The sequence below is a fragment of the Pocillopora damicornis genome, chromosome 12 (assembly GCF_964200805.1).
Source record: "Pocillopora damicornis chromosome 12, jaPocDami1.2, whole genome shotgun sequence".
NCBI lineage: Eukaryota > Metazoa > Cnidaria > Anthozoa > Scleractinia > Pocilloporidae > Pocillopora > Pocillopora damicornis.
Window position 1 is genome coordinate 15,639,226 of NC_142681.1, and position 14,578 is coordinate 15,653,803.

At 37.0% G+C, this 14,578-nt stretch overlaps 3 protein-coding genes across 3 annotated transcripts; 2 read left to right on the forward strand and 1 right to left on the reverse strand.

Moving 5' to 3' along the window:
• The first annotated feature begins 576 nt into the window (after positions 1 to 576).
• On the forward strand, positions 577 to 3,346 carry LOC113683915 (uncharacterized). Its single transcript, XM_027201204.2, has 8 exons — positions 577 to 805; positions 939 to 1,356; positions 1,499 to 1,613; positions 2,314 to 2,449; positions 2,600 to 2,681; positions 2,784 to 2,802; positions 2,913 to 2,953; positions 3,196 to 3,346. Exons 1-8 carry the CDS (start codon positions 775 to 777, stop codon positions 3,344 to 3,346), a joined length of 993 nt encoding a protein of 330 aa, XP_027057005.2. The 5' UTR covers positions 577 to 774.
• A 19-nt stretch (positions 3,347 to 3,365) lies between these two features.
• On the reverse strand, positions 3,366 to 5,265 carry LOC113683914 (transcription elongation factor SPT4-A). The gene is made up of 4 exons (XM_027201203.2): positions 5,124 to 5,265; positions 4,664 to 4,770; positions 4,129 to 4,184; positions 3,366 to 3,877 (listed from the first exon to the last, which is right to left on the reverse strand). The coding sequence occupies exons 1-4, from the start codon at positions 5,184 to 5,186 to the stop codon at positions 3,759 to 3,761; spliced, it is 345 nt and encodes a 114-aa protein (XP_027057004.1). The 5' UTR covers positions 5,187 to 5,265; the 3' UTR covers positions 3,366 to 3,758.
• Positions 5,226 to 14,529, forward strand: LOC113683904 (peroxisomal sarcosine oxidase). The gene is made up of 9 exons (XM_089189763.1): positions 5,226 to 5,427; positions 6,626 to 6,774; positions 8,368 to 8,581; positions 10,084 to 10,213; positions 10,350 to 10,402; positions 11,165 to 11,317; positions 11,747 to 11,905; positions 12,317 to 12,392; positions 13,490 to 14,529. The coding sequence occupies exons 1-9, from the start codon at positions 5,314 to 5,316 to the stop codon at positions 13,624 to 13,626; spliced, it is 1,185 nt and encodes a 394-aa protein (XP_089045889.1). The 5' UTR covers positions 5,226 to 5,313; the 3' UTR covers positions 13,627 to 14,529.
• Positions 14,530 to 14,578: the final 49 nt, after the last annotated feature.

A 14,578-nucleotide genomic window follows, 5' to 3' on the forward strand; every position in this document is an offset into this window, starting at 1 on the left:
TTTTGCAATCGTTCAGTCTACGCACGTCAAGAATGTGTTTATAAAACTTTGTTAGTGAATAGTTGTAACACGTGATTGAGTTACGCTTTTATCTGGACATCTCGGAAAAAATACTTGTGTTAGAAGACTATTCGATAAAAAAAAACACATGTCCCAGGACCTACTTCCCTTGGGTCGAAGAAAATGTTCCAACCCCAGTTTGGTATTTTACCGATACCCAAAATTCCCCTCAGCCTCTCTCAGCCCAATCTGTTAAATTGACCATCAAACTGCAAACTGCTTATATGACCATTTCGGGCTTCTCGTAGGGTCCAAATTGGAATGAAAAAAATATTGAAATAGGGCTTGACGAAAGAAAGTCAAAATAGTAGCAGGAATGGAGGGTAATCTTCCTCTCTTTTCGCTCTATTTTCCGTATCTGAAACACCTGGTTCTCTAGCCTTCCTACTCACCATAAATAAGAGTGCGGGGAATTTCACAAAGTGCGCCACGCATGCCCCACCAGCCGCCATTTTGAAAACCTTGAAACACTTGGGTACGAGGTTTGTGACGGACGCGCGCATCGCCAAATGGCGCGAAATATAACGTAGGTCAACGAGTACAGCAGGCATAAGGTCACGCTCATTTCTTTTCACAATTTTTCTGTCCAGAAAATATGAATATTTAGACGCATTTTAACCTAAGGAGCAATTCTTTATAGCTGTCTTAAGTAGAGGAATCCTCTGAAGAACATTTTAAGAACAACTAACTTGTTAGTGAAATAATTTTTCACCAATGAGTAATCGACCCAATAGTAACCTAAGCGGTAAGTTAAAGCCTTTTAAATTGTTACAACTTTTTCGTTTAACTCAGTTAGCGTCGCTAGAATGAAACCTTTTTGATAAGCTAGTGGATAATTTATGAAGACAGCTCAATGGTTAAAACTTTGTCATCTACAGGGCGAATAGTACCAATGTTCGCTTTAAATAACAGGAAGAAAAGATTAAGGCAGGCCTTGTACGCCAACCCAACAACAGACAGCTTTGAAGACTCTTCAGCCTTCACGTTAAACAATGCTGGAGAGGGATGTTTTGATGCTAGTGAAGTAGCGATACCACAGAAACGTTTTCAGCAACTTCAACCGCCAAATTCCTCAAACAATGAGAAAAATGTCAACGGCACTTCCTCTTTCTTGCGAAAAAACCAGGAGTCAATTTGTGGAAGTGGTAGGAGTGGAAGCTCTTTGCCATGCAGTGGGCGTTATTATGGCACTAATCAAATTGGAGCACAACTTCGCCAGCCGATAAAACAACAAACCCATCCCTTTCTCATCAATAGTATGGATTCACCACCAACTAATTATCCGTCCAGAAACAAGTTTGTTTTCTAGTTTTCACTTTTTTGTTTTCGTAAAAAAGCTTTGATTAAGAGATTTTCGAATTGATAAGTTTCATTCTTCGTAGGCAGCCGGAATTTCAAATTAAAATTTGAATTTTATCATCATTTTTTGTATTTACAGGACTCTGCAACACCAGCCAGTCACAGGTTTTCAAGGCTCTGGTATAAAAGTTGAGAAACAAGATATGACCAGACAACGAAAACCAGGCCAACAGGATCAGAATGTTCAGTCCAAGGTAGAGCAATATTTAGTCTACCTCAGGTTTAGTTTAGATGGTGGCTTTGCAGTATTTCCGCAAGTGGAAAAAGGATTTCCACATTAAAAAATACATCCAATCGTCAAATTGGGCACAAAAAGTTGTGCTTAAGGACAACTACTATTTTAAAGTACTAGATTTCGGAGTGAAGTATCTGCAAAAATAAGTGATTGATATGAGAGCTACCATTTCTAACTCACCTCACCTCGCCTCTTACTGTCTCATTTGCCTTCTCTTCTTTGCTTTCTTGGTGATTAGACTATACATCTTTCTGGGTAACCCTTTTCTTGAGTGCCTTTTCTTGAAAAAGGGTTCCCTTCAATTAAAGAAAGGAGCCAAGTGAGCCCTCTTTAATTATTTTCAAATAAATATGGGTAAATTTAGTGAAAAGAAGTACTTGTTAATTTTTCAAAGACTACAAATTTCACTCTAAAGGCTCATGCAATTTGTTGTCTTTGAAAAATTTACTCTTACTTATTGACACCACATTGCACTTGAAATCATGTTTTCACCTATACAAAGCTCAGGGGCTTTGTGACCATGTGTTTTAGGGTCTCCAGAGAACAGTAAGCTTAACAAACTAGCGGAAAACTATAATTCAGATCCTGAAGGGCCCTCCACTGAGCTGTTTAGAAATTTGTTTTTCCTAAAACAATGCTCTTAAATTCACAAATTACAGGAATGGTCCGGTAAACAAATGAATCTCATGGCCAGTCCAACAGACAAGTCTCTCAAGTTTTTAACAGCCACAGTTCAAAGTGTTCTTAAGTGGAAACAGTATGAAGACATGGTCACTTCAATTTATGAAGTATTTGGTGAGAACTTTACCTCCTTTACTAGTTTAGACTTTTCACTGTCCTTCTTCTATAGTATCATTATGCATGAGTATCTAAATTTGCTCTTAACAGAAAGGTAGACTAATCCTTTAAATTCTACTAACTAAAAATAAACAAATATATCCTTAGGAACACTGGACTCACAAGTTTCCTTGAATGCAACTGGTAATGGAAAAAATTTTGTCATCAAAGACAAAACTGGAGTTCTGAGGTAATTTACAATGTCAAGTACAACTTGAAAATTACATGTCAAAGGTCTTTTGATTTGCTTGAAACCCATTATTGACTATATCAGTTTTCTCCCAATGCTTAGGTGCACTTTTTGGGAAATGGTAAGCATGTCTCAATTATATACCCAATTCTTTAAAGTACTGCCTGATATAATATTTTTAAATTAAAGGGAATTTTCAATGAGAACAGTGGTGTTAATTTCTTTTTTAAGGATCGCCAACTTCCAAGATTGACAAGAGGGAAGATGCACAGGTGATTAAGTCAGTCTGTTTAATAGTGTTCAATTAATCAAGATCAAAGTATAATTTTAAAAAATCCATCTGCTCTTCTGAATTCTAAAGGTTAAGATAACCTTAAGTAACAATAACAATGACAAAGGTGTCAAAAAGTTTTGTTTTAGGATTTCCCCTAATTAAACTTCATGAATTATTAGAGACCTTGAGAAATATATGTTGTTCATACTGTACATATTGACAAATACATATTTTTGAAAGGTGTGTGGGATTCTTGGACAAAAATGGTGGAACTTTTAATTGTGTGTCCATCAGACCAAGTAAGCAGACAGAACTGCTGGTTATGGTAGACTTCTTAAAAGCGTCAGAGTTGGCTATGCAACAACAGCTAGCAACCTTCAAGGAAGACTAACATTTGGAAAAATTAAGTATTCAGGTCAAATAAGTTTTATTAACTGAATTTCTTAAAAAATAATGAATACTCTTTACAACAGGCTGACAAGTTGCCACTAATCAAAACATGAACTACAGCAATGTCATGTTCAATACATATGAGATGTTGTCTGACCAATGATGTGCATTTTTACTCCTATTGCTACTTACAATATTAATACCCTCATTATGACCATGAAATAAAAGAGGAGAATATTTTGTACTGCACAGTGTCAGATAACTGTGAAAATGTCTATACAGCTTTGCAGTAAACAAGAAGTATCTTCAAATTTGTGTCTGTACCAGTTATCCATCCCACAACTGTTGATTACACTTTCACAAAGACACATCTAGTAGAGTTTACCAGCCGTATCCAACTCTGATCAGGCTCTTTACTGGTTGGTTCTGTCCCTAGTTTTGTAAGTAACACCTCTAGCCTTGAGTTCCCGTACTACATGACCTGGCAGTTTACCACTCACGGATATTGCATAGCAGCCTCTTACTAATGTATCTAGAAAAAAAGTAACAAATGTCATTGCATGGTCATCATTATTGTTGTTGCCACCATAGAGTCAAATAGTAAATAAATTTGAGTAACTTTCCGAAATAATACATAGTAGATGATAGAGTTATTTTAGGGAATAAACAATCACTCATTTTAAGGTTGCACATTTAGTGCAGATGAATCGCATTAATGTGTTTCTTATCTATTATTGTGACATTTACCATATTTGAATATACATATCTAGTGAATTGGCTCACCAATTCGTTGCCATCTTGCCACCCAGCTGTCTTCTGGTGTCATAAGGGATATAATTCTGTCAAAAGATTAACAAAAACAATCATGCATAATAACAGTATTTTGTTATTTGAGTTTTCCTTATCGAACGCCATTAAAAGGGTACTTTTTTCTGGACAAATGAAACTGAACATGTCACATAGGGAAAGTACTACAGTCTAAAAAGATGTATATAACTTCTTTGAAATATATCCAAGTCATAAGTCTTCAATTATGAGCCAGGTGGTTGATACATGTTCTTCACTAGTAAGAAGGGAAAGAGAAAAGAAGTATTCTCAGTAATAAATGGACAACTCAATCAAACTTTCCATTAGACTTGCATGAATACAAAAATTTTGAACCAAACTAAGCCCCACCACGAAATTTAAATGTCTAAGGTTTTGGTGAAGTAATTTCTACTAGTCTTCAACATGTGTGCTCTCAAACGTTTATTGAGAGTGATCAATTGTTAAAAAACAAAGGTTTGTATACTTGAATAGAGGAGTTATTAGTTATTACCCATCAAAGTTTGCACTTGTACACGTAAGGATATTTTCTTTGTTGTTCTTTAGTCTGAGATATTTTTCACAATTGTCACAGCCATCGTATTCAAACTGCTCTAAGGTCTGAAAGAAACAGATTGAAAGTAAATGCAAAGTTAAACCAGGTGCTAGGTGAGACTTGTTTGACATTTTCAACACAGACATTACATTGATCAATCTGAAGACACTTAAAAGTTACTACATACTGAGCGATAACACTGATATTAAACGGCTAAAATAAGGAACGATAGAAGGCTTTTGGGCCGCTCTCGACTAGTACTAATGAATAGTGGTTTTTGGCATAGAGGTTAAGATGGTTTCGATTGGGAAGTTTTAACCTCCACTTCATGACTTGTGCTCATAAAAGATACCCGTAATGCTCAGTTTTTCGACAATTCTGTAAAAAATAACCATAGTTCATATATATAATTTCTTACCTTTACTAAAGAACACAGGAGACATGCTCGAAGATTTCTCAACTCCTTTGGAACGCTCTCCATCTTGTATTTGAAATTTTCGTTCCCAGATCTCTTCAGGCGTCCAGTCTCTCCGCGTTATTCTATTCTATTCATAGAAGCGTTACTCATACATACTCATTCATTTAAAGTACGTTAACTAGACTTGAATATGGCTCGTCGTGAAGAGATTTATGACGTCTGTGTGGTGGGGGCCGGTATAGAGGGAAGTTCAACAGCTCGATACCTTGCTACGCGGAAGAAAAAGACTCTCCTCTTAGAACAGGTACCGGTACATGCAAATGTTTTTCTAAAATTTCCCTATCGTACCGTAGACGATCGGACAAATTTGATTTTAATTCAATTAGAATTAACATATTAGAATTAACATATTAGAAGCAACATCACTAATGATTTGTTTACAAGTAGTAAGATTCTTATAATATCGGATGATTTTTACAATTGGCAAGAGATCTCAGATTCTTACAATAATGGCAAGAGATCTCAGATTTCTATAGTTGGCAAGAGATCTAATTAATTGAAATTTAATTTACTTTGAAGTTTTCAGCTCTACGGTTAAGTAATCACTATTTCTGATTCTAAAAAGTATATAGGCGATAAAAAGTCACAAGACAGTTATGTCATAAATGTTTAACCACCAAATAAATCACCCTGATTGGAGTTTCCATCTTGCTTTTCCGGGTAATATTTCCTATTAATCCCATACTTTCCTAAGACAAGCTGTAGTCCCAAATAAAATATCTTGTTTTGCCATTGTTTCTCTCTACCAAATGCTCTACGTGAAAGTAATCACTATTTCTGATTGTAAAACATATATGCAATTACAAGTCACAAGATAGCTTTCTCATAAATGTTTAAATGCCAAATAAATCACCCTGGTTTGAGTTTTCCATCTTGCTTTCCCAGGGAATATTTCCTTGTAATCCCATACTTTTGTAAAACAAAGCTGTAGTCCCAAATAAAATGTCTTGTTTTGCCATTGTTTTCTCTCTGCTAAATACTGTATGCATGATGAAGTATGGGGTCATGTGGAAATCTTGTTCATTTCCTTTTTTGTTCTTGATTTGTCTCTTATCATATATGCAACACTCCTAAAGTCAGGAGACCTTTTCACTTATATTAGTTTGATAAGTTCTTATATCCTTGTCATATAGTAGCATAATGCTTCTGCAATGAAAGGTTAAGAGCTTTTTCTCTTATTTCAGCATCTTTCTTTTTAACAACAAATACATCACAAAAAGTAGACAAGGTGCCAGATTTTCTCTGCACATAAACAGTATTTAACTTTCATATATTTTTGGAAGCTTCCTTAAGCCTGGGTGGTAGAAGAAGGCCTCTTTTGTCATCTTATCTAAGATCTTTTAAGTCTGTGTAGGACTTAAAATGGGGAGACATTACCGCCATTATCTACCATTAAGTATACATAAATATAAAGTTAATAAAGAACTGTTCACTTTTATCAGTTTCCTCTTCCCCATGCACGTGGTAGCTCACATGGTCATAGCAGGATTGTTCGCTATGGTTATCCAGAGGATTTTCATGTAGCATTGATGCCAGAGGCCTTTGAAATATGGAGTGAGGTTGAAAAGAAATATGGAAAACCCCTTATCAAGTTTGTATCTTGTTGTTTTCTAAGTTGTCTCTAAATATACATGATTTCAAATGCTTTTAAATGAAAAGAAAAGTCAGCTAGAGTATGGATTTCATGGCCTCAGTTTTAGTGAACAAAAAATTGTGCTAGTGGCTGGTCTAATAGCATGTTGTGGTAATATATAGATTTAGCCAAGCCTAAAAGTGGAGCTTGAATTTTTTTTCCCCCGCACATCTCAAAGGCACAACACCTTGCCCCAGCCAGGACTAGAACCCAAGTTGTCCAACTCGGAGCCCAGTGCACTGACCACCAGACTACTGAACAAAGCCATGGCATTGGTGTGCCACGGTACAGTTGACCATGCATGTTAAAAGTAGCACCTTGTACGGTCATATGGTCGTACGGCCGTACATCCAAATTTTTTCGGCCTGATGAGTTACTACTATTTTGTATAATTATGGGGCTATGCTCTACGAGCTCCGCTAATATTGTGTTAGAGTATTCTTTATCTATCATTTTTTGGTAGATCGCTTTCTTTTGTCTCTCACTTGGGATTTTAATGTCAAATAAATGCATATGTAGTCAATATGCAAAAACCTATCCAATAGACCATTTTATGTTAAATTGATTTACCGGAAAGAAAGGAATCCTAAATCATCTTGAATCAAGCCATTTTAATATTTTTCCTTTGCAAATGAAGTGTCTGTAATATACCCGAGTTATCTCAAAAACAAGGTTGTTTGTCCCTCAAATTACCTACCTCATGCTTTGGCTTTGGTTGATGCAGCTGTTTCATCAGTACAGAAGGTTTGTCTGAAAAAAAGAGTAATAGTGTGTACATAAACCTCAAAATGTATTGTGGGTAGTTTTCAGGTCAGAATTACCTCAGTCACAGTTCCTTGACCTCAAGATTTCAGAGAAATCTGAGAAAATGCCACTGCAAAGACAGGGCATAGTGTGTTTGATTAATTAATTTACTTAATATTTTAGGCATGAAAACTCATTGATTACCAGATACTCAGTTTACATTTCGAGATTGTTTTCTCAACTTTTGTCCTTTTTTCCCGACAACCTTAATCAAAACAGCTGCCTACAGACCTACTATTACAGTCAGGTCAAGCTTGTCACTAGTTCTCATCTCAGCAATGAATTGTTTTCCTCCTTTGACACTCCAACATCTAATTTGCTATGGAATCATGTGATGGAAAACTATCCACTGAGTGAGATACTGCTGACTTGGTTGGTTGGTTGAATTGTTTATTTATTTATCTATTCAAATGATTAGAGGCACATTGGCCTCATGGTTAGTACACTCAACTCTGGATTGAGTGGTCTGGGTTCAAGCCCTGGCCATGGTCATTATGTTGTGTTCTTAGGCAAGACACTTTACTCTCACAGTGCTTCTCTTCACCCAGGTGTACAAATGGGTACCAGCAAATATGTTGGGGGTAACTCTGCGATGGACTAGCATCTCATCCAGGAGGGAATAGAAATACTCTTAGCTATTTCGTGCTAAAGGAAACTGGAGTTAAGTGCCGGCCCCATGGGCCCCTTGGGCCTGTGTAAAGGCTTTTTTTTAAAATGGTTGCTAATTTTGTTATTTTCTTTTTTCAGAAAGTGTGGTTTGTTAACGATAGATGAACCTCCCTATGCAGATGTAGCACAAGTAATTACCAACGTACGAGGCGTAGGGAAAGAATGTATTCCTCTTTCAGCTGAAGAAAGCAACAAGAGATTTCCTGGTTTAAATTTCTCACCAGATGATTCTTGTGCTCTGGAGCAGGACAGTGGATTAATTGATGCCAATAGTGCACTTAAAGCAATGCAGGTGGGTATTGGATTACCTCTATACTTAAAATATTAAATGAAAATCTTTTCTGATCCAGATATTTTGGAGACTGTTAACATCATGGTTATAGAATCTTACTCCATGTAAAAATAAAGAACCAGACTTATGAATGTAGGTGTCAGTAGGGCTTCAAGACATGGCTGTTCCTTCTGGGTTTTCTTATTATGCATGCTAGTTTCAAGGGAGGTAGTGCATTCAAGTAGTTAGGACACTGGACTTGTAATCTGGTGGTCCTGGGTTCAAGCTATCTACCCTGCTACTCGCTGAATTTGTTCTCATTTGCTCGAGTTTAACTCCTTTGCTGTGCTTCCTGTCAGTTGAGATTTTTTAACAAGACCATGTTTATTCATTCATTCATTTATTCATTTGTATTGGCCCTGAAAAGTTCCATTTGTGGAGAGGTTAATTACATGCACCTGTCATGCTGTGTTAAAAAGCTTAAGAAAAATTGATTCCTTTAGACAGAACCTCAATCCCTTAAAACACAGAACCAGACTTGCCAGTTAAAACCCTGCATGTGAGTCTACCAGAGCTTTTTCTGATTTAGAATAAATGAGTGTGGTGAAATTAAAACTAAGTGATCACAACAGCAAATCAGGAAATAGATGTCAGAATGAGTCCATTAGAAGGCAGTGTAAAAGAATTAACTGCCTGAGGAGTGGAAAAATGTAAATGACTAAATGCTGATGGGTTCTAGTTTTGAATCTGACTGGTTGAAAGGGTGGTGCTGTTTCTAGACCAACCACACCGTGAAGTGGAGCAAGCCAAAGCAATCCTGCTCTATTTCCAACACTCATTTGAAAATTACTTTATGTTGCATGATGTAACCAGGAGTGCTACAACTCTTCTTAAATAATGAGCTTGTCCATCCAAGTCCCCCCCCCCCCCACCCACCCTGTGCCAATAGCTCAAATCTCCCTCACAGTGTGCTGATACCCATTTTTATTTCATTTCTAATTTAGTACATGTGCTATGATTGGTAAGCTTAGTGGGCTGTATTTAACTTTACAGCCTGCTATATTTAAATTTAAAGGTTTGTTTGAATTGAAATCTTTTCCCCCTATTTGAACGTAGATGAATAATAAATATCTCACTAACCCTGATTTTCTTAGTCCTTACTTTAAGTCATAGAACTTTGAATTTTCTGCTTGGGTTTATGGCCCATGCCTAGCACTTGGGCCATAAATCCCTGTTGAAAAAAATATGGTATGTAAACTGCAGTACGAAACAAGAAAATGAGGTCAGTAACAGATGTATACTCCTTGCTATGGGCATTGAGTGTGTTGCCCACAAACATAGGATATTTATTTGACCACAATTCAAACCAGACTCCTCCATTTGCTGTCCAGTTAGGTAACCATACTTCACTACATCTCCCACATATTAGCTATAAAGGAGATTAATTGTTCAGATAAATGGCTTTGGTTCATGTTTCTATCAATTGTTTTTAACATGGCTTCCTCATTTTATTATTTTGCAAGGAACAATTTGTGGAATTTGGTGGAATTTTGCATGACAGGGAGAAAGTATTAGATATTGAGCCAGGCACTGTGGTCAGCATTAAAACGGTCAACAACACATACAAGGCAAGAAGTGTTGTCATCACTGTTGGTAAGATTCTGGAAGATTTCTATTATGAAAAATATTTTTAAACCTTCTTTTCAAACTTTCTGCAGTGTTGAAAATGTTAGCTATCTCACTTTAAAGTTGTGATTATTTTGGTTTGGTTCACAATGTGTATCTGCAGGTCCTTGGGTGAACAAGGTGCTAAATCCTCTTGGTGTTACAATACCCCTGAGTGTAAGTTTGTGACAACAGTTTTGCTTTATACCTGGTTTGCTATTAAGGTCTATTTCAAAGCATTCAAATCAAAGTAGGAACTGATTAGGACCCGAGAGCAAGCATTGAGAGAAATGGCTTCTCTGGTTATGATTCCCCCAAAAATACATAAAGAAGGTCCTATTGTGCAGGGGCGAAGCCAGGAATTTTTGGTAGGATGGGTCCCCACTTTGATTCAGGAAAGACAGGACTTGTTTTGCTGCAAGAAATATTACAAGATATGTAAATATTAGAGACTTAATGTTGAGCCATTACATGCAATCCTGTTGTTCCAAGAATGTTTGTGTCCACAAGTAGTAAAAACTCCGAGTCACAGTTTTGTTGGGGTGGAGGGGGGATCTGGGCCCCATGAACTCTCCCCCTGGATCCACCATTGTTGTGTAATTCCTAACTGTGTAAACAATTTCAATAAGAGATGTAAAAAAAAACATAAGTAGTCAGGCTGCTAACCAAGATTTAAGATGGCAACATTAACAACTCTTTCTGTGTTCTTATTGCTAAAAAGACTAACATGTCTGCACTGCCTCAAGAAAAAAAACTAAAAAACTAATGTGCTTAATATACTAAACTAATTTGTTTCATTAGCATTTTCTTCTCCTAAAATTTAGGAGAAGAAAATGCACTTGCCATCTCTATAATGAACCCTTTCTTGTGTCCCCAATGAAGCCATGGTAGAAAAGTTTAACTGTAGTTGTTGATTGTTCTTTTTGTACAATGTTTTAGATACAGAGAATGAGTGTTTGTTACTGGCCAGTAACTGAACCCCATCTCTACTCTGCTGACAAGTTTCCTGCCTACATATTTTGTGCTCCACTGGGATGTAGAAAAACTCATGTTTATGGGTTTCCAATAAATGAGTATCCTGGGCTAATTAAGGTAAATTTTCACCAGTTATAAAAGGGTTTTTGTGTGTTCCTATTATTCCAGGAGCTGTGATGTTTTGTTTTTACCAGTTTGGTTTCATCTGTGATCAAACACTATGAAATTTAAAGTTGAAACAAATAATTACTAAAGAGTGGTATCAGTAATGTCACACAATGTCAGAAGGATTAGGAATTTACTTAGTTACTTCTTGTTACATAGCTTTTTATGGACTGGCATGCCATCCATGAAGAGTAGCCATACAAATTACCCCTCATTAGTCTCTTCACACTGTGGTAACTGCAGCTAAATGAGCCACTTGGCTTGAGTGCAAACCTCTGTAAATCTGCAGGCCATTTGATGTGGAGGCAATCATATCTGCCCACTGGATTGTACAAACCTTTTAAAGTTTATTTAAAATAAATCTGTTTTTGATATCTGTAGATTTGTCCTCATAAAGGTACAGATATACCCAGTGCTGACCACAGAGATTCTTGCACACCACAAGAGGACCCCAATGTTCAATTTACAGCTGAAGTTATTAAGGCTCGTTTTCCTGGTGTGAAGCCAGAACCAAGTATTGTGGAGTCATGTATTTATTCAGTGAGTTTATCACCTGAAAGTAATCTTTGTTGTAATTCCAGATCCAGGGATGTAGTTAGGGGATGATCCAGGGATGTAGTTAGGGGGTACAGGGGTGCCTGTTTTTGCCCCCCCCCCCCTTGTTGAGGTTATCTATTTTACTCAGTAGCATACAAATCTTAAACTTCAGGTTTCTGAAAATTTCTAGAATCCCAAGATTTTATGTGGCATTAATCCTTTCCAGTGGCAGATACTCCCTTTGTCAATCCTTCACCCCGGATGAATATGAGCCTGCGGATACACAAGGAAGTGCAATGGTATACGCCACTTTATTTAAAACCTTGGCCCCCCCTCCCTCCCCATCCCCTCACCTTAACAAGTAAGCTATGTCTTAAAATCTCCAACCTGCATTTTTCTTTTTGCTGTTTGAAGATTACTCCTGATAGTCTGTTTGTGATGGACAAGCACCCAGAATTTAGGAATATTGTAATTGGTGCAGGCTTTTCAGGTAACAGAGAAGGAACAAATGGTTATTTCATTTACATGTGTTTTAGAGCAGTAGTGTGGTTGTTCATAAGAGACAATTGCATACATGTGATCACAGTCAATCAGTGGCAAACTCAAAATAAACTCAACAATGAAGGCATAGGCTTAGACAGGATTTTCATCTGTCTTTTCGTCTTCAAGAGTGACCAAAAGAGAATTTCTCCACAAAATGTTAAAATACTTTCAAGTAGAAGGTTGGTAAAAGGAAAGGAAAAAAATCATCAGGGGGATATTTGATTTATCACCAAATATTCAGAGCTACAATCATGAGAAATGTATGTTGAACTATGTAGAAAATGTATACGTTGAGGAGTTTCTTCTCTACAACCAATAATCTTATTATAAAGCTGGCAGCGCTCATCGGCGATATGAAGCTAATCCTGCGTTCTGATTGGGGTTGCCCGCTTTGATCCCGCGCATGAATTAAAGTGCGTGGAACGGACTTACAAAGTACGTAACTTTTGGACCATTTCGGCGATGAAGTCGCAAAAAGCAGCAGGACACAGTCAAAACAAAGAAAACGAGGGGTTATTGTGCTACAAGCACAAGTGGCTCTCTTTCCCGGCTCTCGAAATAGACAAGTCATTCTTGATTCTCATTAAAGCGAAATATTTTTGCTGTATGATAAATCCTTTATTGACCAAGCTTGTTCCTTCAAGATGGCTGGATATTAGCCTCGTTTATGTGTTTTTTCGTTTTTATGGACCTCGACTTCGTCGCGCAAAAAAAGAACTTGGCCAGCATCCAGCCACCTTGACTTCACGCTTGGTCAACAATGCATTTTTACTGGGTTTTTAAGGGCATGCCATGTTGTTTTACTTCTGGACAAAAAGGGATCAAATGCACCCTTCGACCCCACCCTTTATGTGAATGTCCACGTGTCACCGCTTTACAGGTAGCAAAAATCCCGCGATAAGGAAATAATGACAGCACAAAGAAATTTGAAAAACTCTTGCTACTTACTGTAACCCCATCACAATTGGTCATGAAAGAAATGTAGGAGATTTATTTGTTACTGTTTTATGAACAGGCTTTGTTTCCTCATTGTTCAATTGACAGGGCATGGTTTCAAAATGGCGCCTGTTGTTGGAAAGATCCTGTCGCAAATGGCGCTTGGTGAGAAAGTATCCTACGATGTGCTGCCTTTTAGGCTGTCCAGGTTCACAAGCTTTGGAAGAAGTAAATCTTCACTATAGAACGCTTCTCACAGCATTTTTCTTATTGGAGTGTGTGAACTGGACTGATTTCAGGCATTCCTCCAAAAAGCTGTTTTATTTTTTTAGTAACATACTTCACTTACTCTGAGTCCCATATGTAGATTGGGACCGTTACCATTTCAAATTATGCAGTCACATTTTATTCCACTCTCCCCCTTTGGGAAGTCACGCAATCCCCTTGTTTCGAGGAGGGCGTTGCGTGAAATTTCAGTAACGCCTATGTAATGAGGGGCTATCCTATAGATATTCGTCATTGTTTTTTTGTTTTGTTTTGTTTTGCTTTTTTCTTTTCTTTTATATTTTTTCTTCGTTATTCTTATTACTATTATTATTAATCATTTTTTAACAACTAGACCGTATGCAAGGTTCATATTTTAGGTTAAATTACTCCTGGGGAATAAGATTTTTTGCGTGTTCTGGACTCGCGCAAAATGTTTTAAACCTGGATCTTTTTTTAATGGACAACCGAGCGCAAATATTCACCGTACTTCTTACTGTGTCCCCACAAACTGTCTTCCCATCCTGAATTTTATCAATTTAAATTTTTAGGAAGAACTACAAGATCTTGGTACCGATAATCTATTAATACGGTAGCTAGAAATGCAACAAAAAAACCCTGCGATTTATGGTTAATATATAGCAATAATGAGAATCGATTGGTTTTTTTGTTCATTTGATCCATATTCATTGTCTGAGAGATAAGATACGATTAAGAAAAAAATTAATGCAAATCGCACTGTTTGGAGCCAATCAGGTTGCAGTGATCGCTGATTTGAAGATGAATGTAATAAAGTGGTATATTTATATCACGAAAAGTACTTATCGATAGAGAAGGTGGATATAACACCGGTATATTTCAAAATAAACGAGTGTTTCCCATTATTGCTGCTGACTTGTCTTTCTCAATGTAACCTAAAACGGTGAATTTCGT

Excerpts from the sequence above, each read along its gene's own strand:
- LOC113683915 (XM_027201204.2), top strand. The coding sequence starts at position 775 with ATGAGTAATCGACCCAATAGTAACCTAAGCG. Across the intron at positions 1,357-1,498 it reads AATTATCCGTCCAGAAACAA|GACTCTGCAACACCAGCCAG; the intron begins GTTTGTTTTCTA and ends TTGTATTTACAG. Across the intron at positions 2,954-3,195 it reads ACAAGAGGGAAGATGCACAG|GTGTGTGGGATTCTTGGACA; the intron begins GTGATTAAGTCA and ends TATTTTTGAAAG.
- LOC113683914 (XM_027201203.2), bottom strand. The coding sequence starts at position 5,186 with ATGGAGAGCGTTCCAAAGGAGTTGAGAAATCTTCGAGCATGTCTCCTG. Across the intron at positions 4,771-5,123 it reads TCCTGTGTTCTTTAGTAAAG|ACCTTAGAGCAGTTTGAATA; the intron begins GTAAGAAATTAT and ends TGTTTCTTTCAG. Across the intron at positions 4,185-4,663 it reads ACAAGTGCAAACTTTGATGG|AATTATATCCCTTATGACAC; the intron begins GTAATAACTAAT and ends ATCTTTTGACAG.
- LOC113683904 (XM_089189763.1), top strand. The coding sequence starts at position 5,314 with ATGGCTCGTCGTGAAGAGATTTATGACGTCTGTGTGGTGGGGGCCGGT. Across the intron at positions 6,775-8,367 it reads TATGGAAAACCCCTTATCAA|AAAGTGTGGTTTGTTAACGA; the intron begins GTTTGTATCTTG and ends TTCTTTTTTCAG. Across the intron at positions 11,318-11,746 it reads AGTATCCTGGGCTAATTAAG|ATTTGTCCTCATAAAGGTAC; the intron begins GTAAATTTTCAC and ends TGATATCTGTAG.